General features: G+C 30.4%; 3 protein-coding genes across 8 annotated transcripts in view; 1 reads left to right on the top strand and 2 right to left on the bottom strand.

Moving 5' to 3' along the window:
- Positions 1 to 4332, bottom strand: part of Dnc (phosphodiesterase dunce) — a 315712-nt gene extending 311380 nt beyond the window's left edge. The window contains exon 1 of the mRNA XM_083101564.1: positions 3500 to 4332. Coding sequence (XP_082957690.1) covers positions 3500 to 3574 — 75 coding nt within the window. The 5' untranslated portion in view covers positions 3575 to 4332. The remainder of the gene's footprint in view (positions 1 to 3499) is intronic.
- Positions 4333 to 6682: 2350 nt separating this feature from the next.
- On the top strand, positions 6683 to 13513 carry Rcd-1 (Required for cell differentiation 1). 2 transcript variants are annotated; one of them, XM_083101591.1, is made up of 4 exons: positions 6683 to 7371; positions 7737 to 8131; positions 8209 to 8434; positions 13007 to 13513. In XM_083101591.1, the coding sequence occupies exons 1-3, from the start codon at positions 7045 to 7047 to the stop codon at positions 8405 to 8407; spliced, it is 921 nt and encodes a 306-aa protein (XP_082957717.1). In that variant the 5' UTR covers positions 6683 to 7044; the 3' UTR covers positions 8408 to 8434; positions 13007 to 13513. The 2 variants fall into 2 exon arrangements, with proteins under 2 accessions (XP_082957717.1, XP_082957719.1); XM_083101593.1 differs by lacking the exon at positions 13007 to 13513 and having other exon boundaries at positions 8209 to 9650.
- On the bottom strand, positions 8466 to 16584 carry LOC145972726 (sodium-coupled monocarboxylate transporter 1). 5 transcript variants are annotated; one of them, XM_083101584.1, is made up of 14 exons: positions 16188 to 16584; positions 15543 to 15789; positions 14588 to 14747; positions 14457 to 14522; positions 14044 to 14163; positions 13554 to 13708; positions 13168 to 13308; positions 12993 to 13101; positions 11811 to 11920; positions 11393 to 11576; positions 11211 to 11297; positions 10646 to 10827; positions 10372 to 10558; positions 8466 to 10304 (listed from the first exon to the last, which is right to left on the bottom strand). In XM_083101584.1, the coding sequence occupies exons 2-14, from the start codon at positions 15734 to 15736 to the stop codon at positions 10233 to 10235; spliced, it is 1767 nt and encodes a 588-aa protein (XP_082957710.1). In that variant the 5' UTR covers positions 15737 to 15789; positions 16188 to 16584; the 3' UTR covers positions 8466 to 10232. The 5 variants fall into 5 exon arrangements, with proteins under 5 accessions (XP_082957710.1, XP_082957711.1, XP_082957709.1 ...); XM_083101585.1 differs by having other exon boundaries at positions 15543 to 15740; XM_083101583.1 differs by having other exon boundaries at positions 15543 to 16051; positions 16188 to 16583.
- Positions 16585 to 17548: the final 964 nt, after the last annotated feature.

The raw sequence follows: 17548 nt of genomic DNA, 5'->3' as shown, positions 1-17548 counted from the left end.
ATGCTACAATATATATATATATATAAAGTTTTCAATCAGTAGCAGCTATTATTGTTTCATTCTATAGTGCTTAGAGCCATAAATATTTTCATATCTTGTATATTAGCATAACAGAAAGTAAACATGAACATAAATTAATATCGCTCGTACATGATGGATGGCTAAATCGTCAAATTAATGTGAAAATTAACGTGAATATTAAATTGCGAATATACTTTACGAGAACCACGGACCTGTCGCGCAATTGAAGCATTATAATCTAATCGTTCGGAATACATTCGAAAGAGTTGTATAATCCCCGATTCTGTTTCTCGCGCATTTATCCGCGTTTATGAATTGAAACTGCATTGACGTACATTCAATACAGCTCTGTCATTATGAAATCACCTATGAAACGAACAGATTTTCGTACAATCTAACAGTAAATTATAATCTATATGTTGTATTTGTATAATAATACACCGAATATAATTAAATAAAAAGGACAATCTTAATAATCTCAGAAAAAGCGTAATAAATAATAATGCAATTTTAGGGAAATATTACGATATCATTATATTTGCATTTTTAATTTTACATTTGAATCATATTGCGTGTGTGTGTGTGTGTGTGTGTGTGTGTGTGTGTGTGTGTGTACGCGCGTATTTTTCAATTCATTACATATAATAATTTCATTATAACATCGTTTCATCAAAAGATAATTTATATTCAACGAGCAATAAATAATAATAAACCACGCATTTCAAAGTCTATTCAACTACAATTTCTGTTAAAAAAACCCAAAAATTGTTTTAAAAAAACCAAATATAAATTATACTTGTGTATATTTATATAATTAATTAAATGCTCAATAGAAATATAATTCGTAAATTTTTTTAAATATAATTTTTTAATTAATATTGTATTTAATTAATATCATTAATTTAATATACATAAGAATAATGTATTTTCGCGCTTGTGTATAAGGTTCGCCTCATTAATGATACATAAACGAAGCCAAAATTGCCAACTACGTTAGCCTCGAGGGCACCTATACACGTTGGTAACTTTCCGGAAAACGGTCAAACAATGGCGGAGCGGGGCAAAGCGCGGAGAATCATAATTAGATTGTTAACTAATGGGGACCACCGTATGCAAATAAGTACGCGTGATACTACGCACAAGCTGGCGTAAGGCATTCACGTGAGACCTTCTCAAACAGGAGAGACACCTCTATCTGTATCTATAACACACGTATTAAAGAGTATAATACGACAATATTTTGGATAAGTAAAATTTGATCAAATTGTTAACTTTGATATGTAAAAAAATCGAATTATTTGTAATAAATACCAAATTAAAAAATTGAAAATAAATTATCCAGTTTAGTTTACTAATATGAGAAAAAATCCAAATAAATATTTTATGATAATATATCAGATATTGAACATAAATAATCAAACTGAATTTTTTAAACTTGAATTTTAGAAATCTAATTTTTTATAATATTTAAAAAAGAACTTATACTGTACGTATTTTAATATATTACATTATTTGATATATTACATTATTAATCTTATATATACATATTATATTATCGATTTAAAATTTAGGGATCAGACACAATGAGAGAAAGAATAAAGAATATTAAACGTAATAGGAACATAAAACGAATAAAAAAGTTACGTAAAGGATTGTAAAGAATTCCTGATACATTCATATCCGATTATGTATTACAGATTGAGATTGAAGATTGAAGATTGTGAAATATGATCAATCACGATAAAAAAAATTTGATTTCTTTTTTATTCGGATTAGTTAAATTCTAATTTTTAAAATTTTCAATCTTCAATGCATAATCTAATGCTCTTAACCTTTTTTGTAATCTATACTAGAAACGCGCATGAGAATAGATTGTGATTTAAAAAAAATACATAGTAATAATTGCGTAATGTAGGGATCAAGCAAAAAAAATTTACGGTGTAATTTTAATAATAAAACATATCAGATCTTTACTCGCAACATGTAAAGCGTTTCTCAAAATAGAAATCTTTCTCTTAAGCTTTCCGCCAGATATATTAAAATTCGTTATATTAAAGAATACGCCCCCTCGATACAATTTTCAATTTATTCTCGCGTTAAACTTATCTCAACGTTTGCTTACGGGTAAAAAACAAGAAGAAGAATAAAGTGAAAAGTGGAAAGAACAACAAAGTAAACTTTCAAAAGTACAATCGCATCGTAACAAAGAATATTAATAACAACGATCTATATATATTTTTTGTTAAATTTAAAAAATAATTGTATAAATAGGAATTCATCAATCTTCCCATCTCTAATAATTGTATTATTATTTTGTCATACATATTAATATATTATTTATTACACATATTTCTTGCAATTAAAATAATAAATATTTTATATTATAAAATTATTTATTATAAATTTAATATTTTCCTGAATTCTATAAATAAATTATTTAATAAAATTAGAAAAACATTATAGCAATATTATTTATGAGTATTAATGATTATTCGTAAGCACACACTTTAGGTACTAGTAAAGATACAATTTCAATAAACTGGAAGACAAAAGATAAACAAATAATAACATGTCTCACGACTCGCACTCATCTCTAGAAAATAAAAATACAAATTGTATCTACTATATTTTTACAGATGCTTGCATTTTAATATGTCAAGCGTATATATACATACGGATACAAAATGTTATAAAAATGGTCATAACTTAAATAAAAAAAAAGGAATAACCTAGCAACAATTTGCTTCTGATGTATGGCTATCTTTTCGAACATCGTCAACTAACTCAACAAAATAATCCGAAAAATAATTAAACGGAAATTGAATATTTGATTAACAGAACCCTCCCATTTACACCTGTCTATTTCGCACACTGTCGTATCTACCACGAAGTTGCTGATATATTTAAATACTTATTTCAAATTTAACTCGAAATAAATGGAATAAATCTATTAATTTAAGCCAATGCAAAAGTAAACAATAATATTGATATCTGATGTATTTTTAAACTGAAAATTATAAAAATATAACATGCCTTTCTAGCAGCTAAATATCATAATTTATGTGACACATAAAAAAAGAAATAAAATTTATAATATAGTACACAATAATATAATCATATACAATATAATTCTTTTCTTGTAATAAGTAAAATAATTTATGAATATTATGAAAAATCTGAGAAAGTTTATATAATATCGGAAAGTGCAAAAAATTTTATACAATATATAAAGTAGTTCTACTTTACTCTAATTTCTTTAATATATTACAAATGTATGTTATATTATTTTATATCACATGAGCCAAACAAGCATAACGCTTCAGAGATTCTGGAGGCTGCAAAATGAACAAAGTCGACCGATATAATTACATTTCGGCAATTTCGCGACTCTAAATATTACATCTCTGTAGGCGTTATTGCATTCGCTTCACTATGCGCTGCATTAGAGCGGGATTAGCAGAAGCTAATAGAAATTTACCTGTTGCATCGGATATGCTGCGCTACCGACAAGAAGATCCCATGCCCACGCGAAGATTCGTGCGCAAATGTGCATTGACGTCACCGCCACTTTATAGAGTCTACTGCCGATGGCACTTTCGTTCACGTCCTTTGCCGAGATTATGCCGGTTATGGCGATCTCGCGTGCACCCTGGACGAACGACGCCTCGATCGGTCGATTAGTGGCACCACCGAAAGAACCCGGCGAACGATCACATCTTCGAAAATTACTGCACTTCACTCGCGACTCCCTTCAATTCCCGGCATTCACTGCGATGGATTCTTGGATGTGGCATGCTTGGACGATATCGGTAACAGCCAGCGCGACGATAACACGCGATTCCGCGTCCTTGGAATGTCTCTATTCGATTACGTGATCACTCAATTGCGCGTGCCATCGCTCGGCAATTTTCCCGGAACGTTTAACGATCATTTATGCTAATTCACCGTGGAACGTAACGAAGATTGCTGTGCGTCACACGTGTGGCCAAACTGCGATAAGCGTCACTTGCTCGAAACTTGCTCTTCACTTCGCGCTTCGAAAAATTGCGCTCGCTTTCACACAGAATTTTAATCGTTAAACTCGCGATAACTTCGCTAATACATCTTCGCATCTATTCTCTTTTTTTAACGCCGAAAAATATCGAAATTTGCGTGAAACCACGGAATATTTCGCTCGCACGACAAGCAACTTCGGTGACGAATCGCTTCGACACGACTGGATAAATATTCGTCGAAAATGAGAGAAGAGATAAAAAGCCGAATGCACTGTAGGTAATCGTTGTAGCAATCATGTAGTTTTCACCCCGACGCGAGGAAATCGCGCAAACGACATCTCGTTTGCGAGCGCGTACGAACTACTTGTTGATCAGCGCCTCCGAGAACGACTGCCGCGCACGATGCGCGTCACTCTGAAGTTGGCGCCAACTCCGATAGGTTAATTATTAAACGTTATAACTGGCCACGGTAGCCATGGCTACCGTGAATTCAAGTTGCCGCAGATAAGTCTTACATTATTTAGCGACGATAGAAACCCCACGATCGACAGCTACGGGATCGAAAAATTGAGTTTGAATTACACAGGTATATTTTAATCTCGCTTAATCACGAAATAATCAAGTTGCTCCAAATTAAAGCGAAAGAGTTCTAGTATCGAGGGAGCCAGGAGAAGTAATGCCGTAATTGTAAAACGTTATATATAGAGAGAAAATTATGCCGAGAGTCGCGAAAGATCAACGAAATGTCATAATAAGTATTCAGAATTTTTGGAATATACTAACGCTAATCACATTCGGCTCGTGACATTATATAAATATGAATTGCTTGTGTGCGCAGGATTTCGTCCTCCGATAATCGATGGAGATAACAAGCGGGAGCCAGCACGAGATCGACGATGCATCGGTGACGATTCGCGCTTCGTCGGTGCTTGTAGTGCTTTATACACGGAATCTGTCGAAGCGCGATTTGCGCGGGACGCGGTGCTCGAGATGTTGATCCGCACAGATATACCGTAAGAACACACTCCGACGAGAGACCGAACGATACTGAAACGTAGATGGAATTGCACCCGTGCCATCTAGACGCGCCGGAGACACGGTTGACTCGTGATAACGTTGCACAAGTGCCAACGTGCAATCGTAAAAATTAAATTTGTCAACCTAGAAAAAAAAATTAAAATATTCCATCTGATTGTACGTAAGTACATGTAAAGTCTTCCATATATAAATCTTAAAATAAAGTGTTTTATATATGTACGTATAAGTACGTATTTATAATTATTATTATGTATTATTATGTATACATAATTTCACGCTTAAGTTTAAAAAAGTTTAAAATATACATATGTACATGTATGTTTTTTATTTAATTTATGTGAAATGTCTAGAGAGTTTTGTCTAAAATTTATCTAACAATAAATATTTTAATATTGATATTTATTTTTATGCTAAAGAACTTTGGATACTATTTAATACTTGGAGATATAGAAATGTTTCAAAAATAAACTCTAGCCTTTCTTCAAATAATCTCGAAAAGTATGAATTTCGAAATGAGATGGTAATTTATGACAATATTTTTATTAAACGAGCTTGTAGTTTAATAATTTTACAAGAACAGTTAATAATATTTAAACTGTACTTATATGTTTACTTATAAAATTTATTAGTATATATTAAATATTTTATAGCAACTGTTACAAATTTAGAACAATGCACTTTTCTTATATTATATATTTATAATTATTTGAATATATTTTTTTCTTTTTGACATGAATTAAAATCAAATTATTTAATTGATATAATACTAATTTTAGAGATTGTAATTTTAGAGATTTGTACGTATATGTGTTCTAACAAATATATGTAACAAATTTAATATCTTTTTTTTAGAAAAATGTAATTTTCTCTTTCTATCAGAGGAAAAACACTAATTTTAATTGTGCAATCAAATGAATAGTATAATTTGAAATATTATTAAAATGTTTTTTTAATACTTATATATATAATTATATATATTATACATATAAGTTATATATATATATATATATATATATATATATATATATATATATATATACATAAATTTTTATACAAGTTATTTCAAGAAGAATAGTAAATATTTTATATAAATGTAGATTTTGTATAAATTAATATATTGTTGTTTGAAACTGATGTAAAAAACCATTATAAGAAATAATGATTTTTATTTATATTTATAATTATTTATTTGATACTTTTGTATCAAATAAATAACTTGTAAATAATTTACAATTGATGTACTAATTGTTCGAAAGTCCCATCGCCAGTCTCAAATGCACTTTGCACAATTCTCATGATAATAATACATATTATTAATTATATTTGTCAATTATTTCCATCTATTGACAATTGAAAATGTTTATAAACTTTTATCAAGAATGACCGTGTACTCTAATCTTCCAAAATATTTACTACTCCTAAAATATTCTCTATATATAATAATCGGATTCTAACTTATTAATTGATAATTATAAATTCTTTTGTTTAATGATTAGTATAAAAATTAAGTCAATTGTAATTAACAATGATACCAACGATGATACGATGATGTGCTAGATCGCAGACGCAACAGCACGCTGTGTGGAGCATGCGCATTACTCATGCGTATTGATGTTAAGTTAACCGGTGTCATAAAGGTTAGAGAGGTATAAAGCGTAAAGTAACGATCGTTCTTATCGCAGTGAAACTTATTTCCAATTTTATCAGGTAGATGTGATAGATACATGTGCGGTAATAAGATTGATCAATCATCAGTGACAGAAAAGCAATCACGCACGATATCGAACTAAAGTTAAAAGTATTACGTACAGATATACATAAATTGCCGAGTTCGTCCGAAGAGAATTTAGGTTAGATTGTTGGATTTGGTTGTTGGATTTGTCACTGTACAGAACGAGAACGCTATTTACGGACGAGGAAGACGGGTTTTGCTTAATTGCGAATCGTGATATAACACCATCGTATCGAATAATACCAAAAAGTATCATCAATGAGCTCTCAACAAAGCCCAGCTGCTCTACAATCGTCCGTCGATCGCGAGAAGGTCTATACATGGATAATCGAGCTGTCAAATCCGGATACCCGGGAAAATGCTCTGTTGGAATTGAGTAAGAAACGCGAAACGGTACCCGATCTGGCACCGATGCTATGGCATTCATTTGGCACTACAGCTTCTTTGTTGCAAGAGATTATCAACATTTATCCCGCAATCAATCCTGCAACTCTAACTGCTTATCAAAGCAATCGAGTATGCAATGCCTTGGCCCTTTTGCAATGCGTGGCCAGTCATCCGGAAACAAGATCTGCTTTTCTTCAGGTAAGATTACATTGCACTTTTTGAAGGTCGCTACATCAAAAGATAAAAATAATATATATAAAACATAGTAAATAAATATGACCTTGGCCCATAGGTGTAAAATTTAACATAATTTCTATTAAAACCATGTTACATTTAAATTGATTTTGTTAACCGATTCTTTCTTAAGGTTAAACATTTCAAAATCCTTCTCTATTAATGCAAAAATTAACTTACGCATAAGATTTCAAATTGATATAAAGATAGACACTATATAATATTTGAAATATAATACTTGACCGGCTACCTATTTAATCGTCAAAAGTTTTATTTATTGAAACTATATAATTGCAAACTGAACATTATATATTTATATTTGATTTTAGGCTCATGTTCCTTTATTTCTATATCCCTTTCTGCATACTGTAAGCAAAACGCGGCCATTTGAATACTTGAGACTGACAAGTCTCGGAGTGATTGGCGCACTTGTCAAAACAGATGAGCAGGAGGTGATTACTTTTCTGCTCACGACGGAAATCATCCCACTGTGTTTGCGAATTATGGAAAGTGGTTCTGAATTGAGTAAAACCGTAGCAACATTTATACTGCAGAAAATTTTATTGGATGACAGCGGCTTGTCTTATATCTGTCAAACATATGATAGATTCAGTCATGTTGCTATGATTTTGGGAAAAATGGTTCTATCTCTAGCAAAAGATCCTTCCGCAAGATTACTTAAACATGTTGTAAGGTGTTATCTAAGGCTTTCTGATAATGCAAGGTGAGTATTAAAACAAAGTACATGTGAAATATTAAAGTTACAAAATTTAAGAAATTAAAATATGATTTTGCATGTAGAGCATTGTTGGCCTTAAGACAATGCTTACCGGATCAGTTAAGAGACAATACATTTGCAACGTGCTTGCAAGAGGATCAATCAACAAAGCATTGGTTGAGTCTACTTCTTAAAAATTTAGAAACTGGCCCACAACCGGGTCCGCCGACCCAGCCGGGACAAGATCCTCGGACAATTGGCATGTCGCCTCTCACTTCCTGAACTTTTCAAATTTCTGATTTTTATAAGGTATGTTGCATATAAGAACAAACATCGAACGTATCTTTCTGTGAATTGTTCTATATTTTTTCATGATAATTAATGGCTATGCCATCTACATATTTCATAAATCGTGCTGTGAGAATTAGTAATAAGCATATCGTCACTTTGGAACTCAAATACATGATAATTGTAAATATTGTATAGATATTTGTGCGGCAAGATCTAGCGCAGTTACAATTTTAACATAATTTGAATTCAACAAATGTCCATTTTTTTTCTTGAAGTTTAGGACCATTAACTGATAGTGTTGACAACAAGTTTATACAAATCAAAAATGTTTTGCGCAAAAATAAGATATTACATATGATATAAGAAATTTAATGACAAACACATGTGCTAAGATATGTTATAGATATTCTACGCTGTATTTTAATGCAGAGCTGTCCACATTTCGGACGATTTCCGTAAATCAATGTCTATTGCCTCCCACTTACGTCTTGAGATCTTAGCAACGAATTGCTTGACAATTATAAACAAGACAAACAAGACACGCAGCATTCTGTCTCAGGTACGGCGCATCTTTAACGCGATGCATTTCATATCTCCTGATTGCCAAATGTCAATGTTTTAAAAACGCGACCTCCTTAAAATTTACTTAAAGAATTTATTCAATAACCAATTCAATTTCCCGATATAAAAAGATTTTTAAAGAAGTTACAATTTTAAAATATTGACATTTGGCAATCGGAAGATGCGGAACGGCATCGCCGATTACAGATACGTCATACCTGAGGTAGACGCGCGTCTTATTTACAGTTGTTAGACGACTCGTTGTTAAGAATCTCAAGATGTAAGCGATAGGCGTTGACTTACGGAAATCGGCCGAAATGTGCAAAACGTGGACAGCTTTGTTTTAATGTATAAGAATTATATATAGAAATAACAAAATGTGTGATTATTATATTTACGTTTAACTGCCACATATATTCTGATATATTTAACAATAGAAGCATTTTATAATAAAATTTAAGCATTATTCATTGTTTGAAAATTATTTGATTACATAAAAATCATTCTTTAAGAGATACATATATACAAGAGAGAATAGACATGCAAATATTGTAGTTAATATTTGAATTAACATTTTTCATTTATCTTTAAGAGATATATATATGTACAAGAGAGAATAGACATGCAAATATTGTAGTTAATATTTGAATTAACATTTTTCATTTATTTTGTATATTATTATGGACCTAATTAAATAGATAATACGTAACGCATTACATACAAAATCATGTAAGCAAATTTATTTTACTGCCTAAATTTATATATACATATTTTTTGTATAAGTGATTTATACAGATAAGACTTAATAGTTTAAATCTCAAGTTTTATAGATTTTAAAAACCTTTAAATTTATGAAATTTGAACTAGAATGATTAAAATCGATTATGTAATGGGCTATTAAACTAAGATATATTTAGTATATTAAATTATTAAGTCTTATATAAGCTCCTCTATAAGATTAATTTACGCGTGTGTGTATAATGAGATATATTCGAGAAAGTTAGTTAATCAATCTCGTATCGTTGTGATTGATCAATAACAGGGTACACTTTGTGTGAGAATTAAACTACTAAATCATTACATAATATATCATAATTTATATATATATCGCCAAATAATTGCGCGAGTCATGGTTTAATTTGATTTAATTTTGATAAAATGTTAAGCTGGATTCATATAAATATAAATTTGATTTATATGAACATAAATATATTTTATTCAGTTAAATTGCAGTTGTGTGGAAAAAGAATGAGCACTAATATTTCGAAAATGTTTGTGTTGTCGTATCGCTTACGTCATTCTTCATTTTCGTAAGTTCAGTCTCATTCTATAAGGAAAAAAACATATTAGCGCGGTAAGATTTAACCTAATTAAGGATCACGGAATATACATACCGCTTTCTGAGGATCCTTCGAGCGTAGAAAGCCGTGTATAACAGGTGTAAATAATTTTTTGTCTGAGCGACTGTACTTAGACGGTCCCGTGAACCACGAGACTAGTAAGCCTATCAAGATTGTAGTTAAAAAACCTACCCACGTATACCAGAGATATGACATTCTATACAAGAAGAAAGGTTGTTCTCTGAAAAGATAAAAATAGTTTAGTTACGCGAGATACGAAAAGAATCTTTGCGCGATTCTTACAGGAAGAACAATTTGATAAATGTACCTGACAGCAGTCTCGATGATCGTCGTTAAATTTCCGACAGTACTCTTCAGTAAATCGGAACATCCCTCCACCGATACTGGTTTCACTGGGAAATAGATTGATCCGCTGGAAATCGCCGCTTGTGAACCAAATGAAATCCAAGCAACCAAGTTCAGACTAATTAGTGTACCGACGAATGCTCCCTATTCGGATAAAAAAATAGAAAATCATTCAGGCAAATACAGAATTTCTTAGTATTGGTTTAATTTTAATAGTTTGACAAGTCACTTGACTCTAAATCTGTCACGAAAATTAATTATTTAGGAATTTTGAATATTTTAATCTTTTAATTGAATATCTTGATTGATACTATAAGACTTTAAGTCTAAAATTTTTATATAAAATAATCGAATTTTTAAAGTGAATTGTTAGGGAATAATTTGGGTATTGTGTGTATATATATATATACACATATACATATATGTGTGTGTATATATAAGCAATATTATAAAACTAAATTTAAATTCTGTCGATAAAATAAACATACAAATGCTTGCGATTTCTCTGCAAATTTTTATTTTCTTACCATTGAATTGGCCATCGGAAAGAACATGCCTAATGTAAACATTCCGAGTAAAGGTCCAGCGGTTATTCCAGATAAACTCTTGCCAGCCTGAAAAAGTCAGTACTCTCCGAATTAATTGAGAATTAATTTATGGATCCTAAAGTGATCTAATATTTTCCGAGTAGAATATTCGCATCTCTTACTTGAATTAGACCACTTAATTTCTCTACCATGAAGACGAGGCCTACGCAAATGGCTCCTATTATCACAACTATAGCTTTCATTATACGACTTGCACCGACATTGGAGATTGGTTTACGGAAACATGGTTTAATCATATCTTCATAGATCACACCTGACATAGAATTCAATCCGGTCGACATTGTACTACAATTCAACGAGCGAGTGTATTACATAATTGCAAAAAAAGAAAAATAATTGGATAATATGGAATATAAGCAAAAAACATAATCTCTTTGGAGTCTATGCTATTATAGCTTTTACTAATCCCAGATCTGATTATTTCCACTTTGATGAAGTAAATATTGCAAATGTCTCAAAATTGACCAAAAAAAAATCGCAAAATTCAAAGAAAATATATCTTGTAATATTTAATAGTACCTCAATGCTGCGCTGAATACACCGGACACAAATAGTCCTGGTAAACCTGGTATTGTGTGTGACAATTCCATCACAAAGTATGGTAACAACTGATCGGGTTTTCGTATTTGCTAAAACGAGTAATTTTTGTGTAATATTTATACATTTTTGGATTTTTTTTAGCAAAAAGTTTAAACGTATTCATTAAACAATTTTAGTGAAATACCAATCACAATTTATTCATAGAATAAAAAAAAATGATGTATAATAATGTAGTCAGTCAATAATTGATGCAATCGTAAGCGATTGTCTAATAAATCACTTCACAATTCCAATCATTATGAGATAGAATTTGACAAAGGTTCCAACATTCTTCAAGTAATCATAATTCTAAGACAATACATTTCACATAATAAAAAGCGGAGATTAGTGATAAAAGTGATTAGAATAGAAAATTTTTATAGATTAAAAGGCAACTCATATAAATAATATTGCAACTATAAAAGAATAAATTGAAACACACGTTCATCCGACCATTATGATGATTATGATATCAAATGTCATTAATTGATGATGATTATGATATCAATTAGATTAAAAATAATATATGTAGATTAAAGATTTTTTGTTTTTGATTTTTTTTAACAAATTAGCAGTGGAAGAAAGTTCGTATAACTAGGAAGTTTAATCAATGCAATAAGGAAGGCTTGTTTAGGACCAAGAAAATCGCAGATGATATTGCGTGTTTTACAAATCTATAATTTTAAAGAACAATTTCTGAAAACATACAAATATTTCGATCCCTTTCGGACCCTCTTCAGTGGCAATGTTGATTTAATAGAACATATAAAAGAGGGTTCGAATGGGACCGAAATATTTGTATGCTTTCAGAAATTGTTCTTTAAAATTGTGGATTTGTAAAACATGCAATACCACCTGTGATTTTCTTGATCCTAAACAAGCCTTCCTTATTGCATTGATGATCCTTTATCATTTGGACCAATTACACGTAGATTTATTAATTTTTTTATTATTTTATATATATTATATATATTTTTAATTCATTTTGATCTTTGTTGAGTAAGTTTAAATTATCGACACAAATTCTCGTATTAATTTTTCTTCAAAATTATGATTTTACGAATTCTTACTCGAAATATTTTATTTTATGAATTACTATGTGTTGAAATCTTTTTTTTTTACCTTTGTCGTGATAGGATCACAATCATAGAAGGCCGCATAAATGACGATTCCCGTATAGCAACATAACGAGACAATGCTGATTATGCCTACGGCCATTATCATAATTGCCCTAGATATAAAGGGAAATTAGCGAGACGCGCGTCGCCATGCATCATGAAGTATTTGTGGGACTCACACGTTGGATTTCTTCAAATTTGGCATTGCAAGACATCTCTGCACCATTGCCTGGTTCACCGAACACGTGGCCAACCAATTTAAATAATTGCCGACTACGACGGTCCAGAAAGTGTGCCTTACTGTAGGATCCGGATCCATACTGGTTAAAAAGTAGTAAGAGAATTGGCGACATTTATTGCTTGATAGTTAATTGATGTATATAGGAATTGAACGAAATGGTAACATTATGATTGTGTAATATGATATTAAGTAATTTTGAAAAAATTAATGATAGTTAATTGTACATATAACAAAAATATAGAGAAAAATTAATGACAGTTAATCGCATACATAATATAATAATAAAAAAATATGGGGAAAAAGAAAAGAAGAATTTGTTCGCACTTGAAGAATTCGATTCTTCCAGTATCATCATTCCTTTTCCACACCTCCGCCACACCGCCAACTCTCGCTGTGCCAAGTACAGCTACAGTAATGGAAGCACCGAACATCACCGCCGTTTGAATGGTATCCGTCCAAACGACCGCTTTCAAGCCACCCTAAAATTAAAAAAAAATTATATATTTTTTCATAATTAATTTATAAATGTTAATTTTTTTATCACGATATCACGTTGAATATGCAATACTACCATTTCTTTTGAAATGTTGTAGACTAAATTTTCTCTTTATTCTGCATCTTTAGATAATAGATAGATAGATAATTTTTATTAAATGTAGTTGATTTTTATTTTTTATATCTTTCTCACATGGTACAAAAATTTCAGATTAAAATTTCACTATTACATGTATGTACAGTAATACAAGTTCAAAAGTTTAAAATATCTCTTCAAATAAAAGATATCGATACTTGAATTTATAAGCGATGTCCTTACTAGTGTCGTGTAGAAAATGCATACGATGCAGACAAGCAACGCAATCGTATAAAGGTTCATCCCGGTTGCCTGATTGAAAGCTAGCGCCGGTACGTATATCACCAGAGGTATGTAAAGCAGCTGCAAGCGTAAAATTATTCGAAAAATGTTGAATTGTACATAGAATTGATGCATATCAAACTTAACACTTTGATAAATTCTTTTTAGTATAATAAAGATTTGTTACATATTAAAGACATATATAATGTCTAGAAGAAATTTGGCAGTTTTAGCAAACGAATTTGGATTTTTGGAACAAGGATTTTTTTATGTGTTTGGAAAAATGAGTTTTAAAGTTTGCAAAAATTATGAACTTTTTGGAATTAAGAATATTCAAATTTCTTTCACTTATTTATTTAATAAATTTAACTCACCATTTTGATAACGAAAATAACAGATCCCATAAGCCTAACCACTCGATTGAACCTCAATTCTAGGTACTGTAAAAATGTAGAGAATTAGCAATGTTCATGATTGTTGTTATATAGACTCAATGATATGTTACCTCGTAAGATGATGTAATTCGAAGTCCATAGAAAACCGGCAGATATACAACTGCCATCGTAATAGACACAAAAGTATCCGCAATCACAACACACCATAATTGCGTACCGTAAACATACATTTCTGCCGCCAATCCCAACATCGCTATACCCGATATGTAACTGCAATTTTAAGATCCTTCTTAAATTAGCTTGAATGGTGCAAATTTAAGCCATATTAATTTCTCAATCAATCTGTGATAAATGAATGAGTTATTGAAATTTTTTACTAACTTTTATGTTGTTGATGGATTATTATGATTTGTAAAACGATAAGTTAAATGCTTAATGATAAAACTAATATTATACTGAGTTTTATTTAAAAATTCAATTTAATATTATACAACATTTTAATATTATATATAATATAAACATATTAATTTAAATTAAAATAACAATTTGCTCCAAATAAATTTATACGATATACTTTATCATAAAACAGGAATCATACACATATTATAATAATTCTTTAAAAATGCAATTTTGCAGTTTTATTATTGCGTAATGCAATGTATATACTTCGAGTCCGAAATAAAAATTTACAAATAGCAGTTGCCGTCAATAAAGCGTATGATTAAGGGGGTGCTCTTCAAACGAATTTTCTTATTTGAATACCTCGACACGTGAACCTATGACTATTAATAATTACAACTTTAACTAGAGAGCCTTGACAGCCAATTGAGACAAATGTCACCTAATGTGTCCTATACATTTCCGGTTCACAGTTTATATATAGGACAGTTCCTTTATTAATATTCTATATTTTTTATTGTAAAACTAGAAATAAATAAAACTATTTTCACATATATTTCAAGGTATATAAAAATATATACATTATATAGATCTCTGAACTATTATTTTTAAGAGTTAAACTAAAACACTTGACATGGTTGAAATAAGTTTGGATTAAATTTTTACCTTGCTATCAATGACATGCTTATCGGAAATATAGACATCTTCTGGCCGCCTACAAGGTACTCTCCTACAGCGTCTGCCTTCTTCCTAGACGCATAATACTGATAAATGCCTATGAGGGCAGAAATGCCCAACATACTGATGAACACAATTGAATCAACCAAGTCGAATGACTGGCGATTTTCTGTCGTATCCATTGCTCTTCAAATTTATTTAAACATAAAAATATCCCAATCAGGCGTATTCACATCTGCTCAATTTTATATTTTAATATCATCACGAACATTTTAATATTTTCGACACTTAATATTTTTATTATAATTTTATATTTTTTATTATATTTCGATTTTTATTATAATTCAATATTAAAAACACTTATAGAAAAAATTCAGAAACTGATACAGAGAATTAATAGGTCGCATATCTTTTGTCACATATGAATTCTTTCACATCTCGCAGAAATGTGACAGTTAAATCTGCATTTTGGAACAGCTTCAATATTCTAAAGATTTCTTCAAAATCACGATGAAAATTTGCGCAAAATCAATTTATGCACAAATTAAATCTATGCAATAATTAAATTTAAATAGCATATTGAGAAATAAAGTATTACAAATTATGCTTTATTATAATTTTCTTTATAAATACTTGCAAAAATTCACGAACGACACAAACACATAACACACTTCTTATAAATTTTATGGATACTTTGTAAAGGATTACGTGTCACAGACGTGCTTGCCAAATCTTTTTAAGAGACACAGTAGTAATGATAAATCACGATCAACGAAAATAATTAAAATCACGAAACTTTTGTAAGATTAAAAATGCGCGTTGTTTCGATTCGTTTGATCTTGCGCGAAATCGAGATTTTCAGATTATACAGAGATTACGATTGCGCACCGTTTCTTCTGTGCGTTCTATGAAACGTCTGCACGACGGTGAAAGAGCAATATGTTAAGCGCGGCTCCACGAGCCACGATTGAATAATTGCGGATTCTCCGCCGCTGTTGCTCTATATCGCCTTCGGGCACTGCCACCGTAATGATTCTTTATGCGAGCACGAAATATATAGCCTAAGAAACAAAAGTGCAAAAAAAGAGGGAAGACAAAGCTGGAAGTCTATCTTTTTCTAGTAAAAGAATATGAATAATTAGAATAATTGAATGTTTCATATGGATATGTCAAATTTTAATTCTGCTATATAAATCAAGTAATATGATTTAATATAAAATTATGATTGTTATATATTGAAAGAAGTCATATTTAAATAAATTATTATAAATTTTATAATATTTAATCCTAAGAGACTGTGAATATCACTGTGTAAGAGCGAATAGAAAGAGAATTCATCCTGCTATCTTCTCTCCTTTTTATCTTTAAATTATAATATTGTGTACATAAAGATTATCTATTATACTATAATCTGTTTATATACTCATAATTATTTGATACATAAAATTAAATTTTATATTGATTTTTGTCGCAAATTATAGATTGTCTAAAATTTAAATTTTTACTTGCAATTTTAATTGCAATTGATTCTGCATGTAATTAAAAAAATAAATAGCAGCTAATATGATTGATTTTATATCTCAATATAAATTGAAATATTTTAAAGAAATAGAAAAAAATTGTTGCTTCTTCCGCACTGTTAGCGATATCGAGGAATGCAAAATTGACAATGGCGGCAAAAGTGCGCTAGTAGCAATATGTATTCCTCGATGCATCTTTTGATTTATCTCTTGATATATTCACGTGGCCCAATTCACACCTTTATCGATGTGTGTATATGTATCTGTATAGAATTAAAAATTATATTGTAAAATCTGACCCTGCAAAAAGTGGAATAAAGTAATCCAAGATATATAACTTTACGATTAATAATTATTTATTTAATAATGAGATAGATCATAAAATCAAATATATATTTATATTCAAAAATGCCTGGCATACAGCGGATTGTCTCGCAACCTGCAGTGATACGATCACGAAGATCTTGAATATCA

This window comes from Camponotus vicinus, unplaced genomic scaffold, assembly GCF_025532165.1.
Source record: "Camponotus vicinus isolate PSW18456_S1 unplaced genomic scaffold, iyCamVici1.0 SCAF_6, whole genome shotgun sequence".
Lineage (NCBI taxonomy): Eukaryota > Metazoa > Arthropoda > Insecta > Hymenoptera > Formicidae > Camponotus > Camponotus vicinus.
The sequence above is the reverse complement of the archived record's forward strand: the minus strand, read 5'-3'. Positions and strand labels throughout refer to the sequence as shown.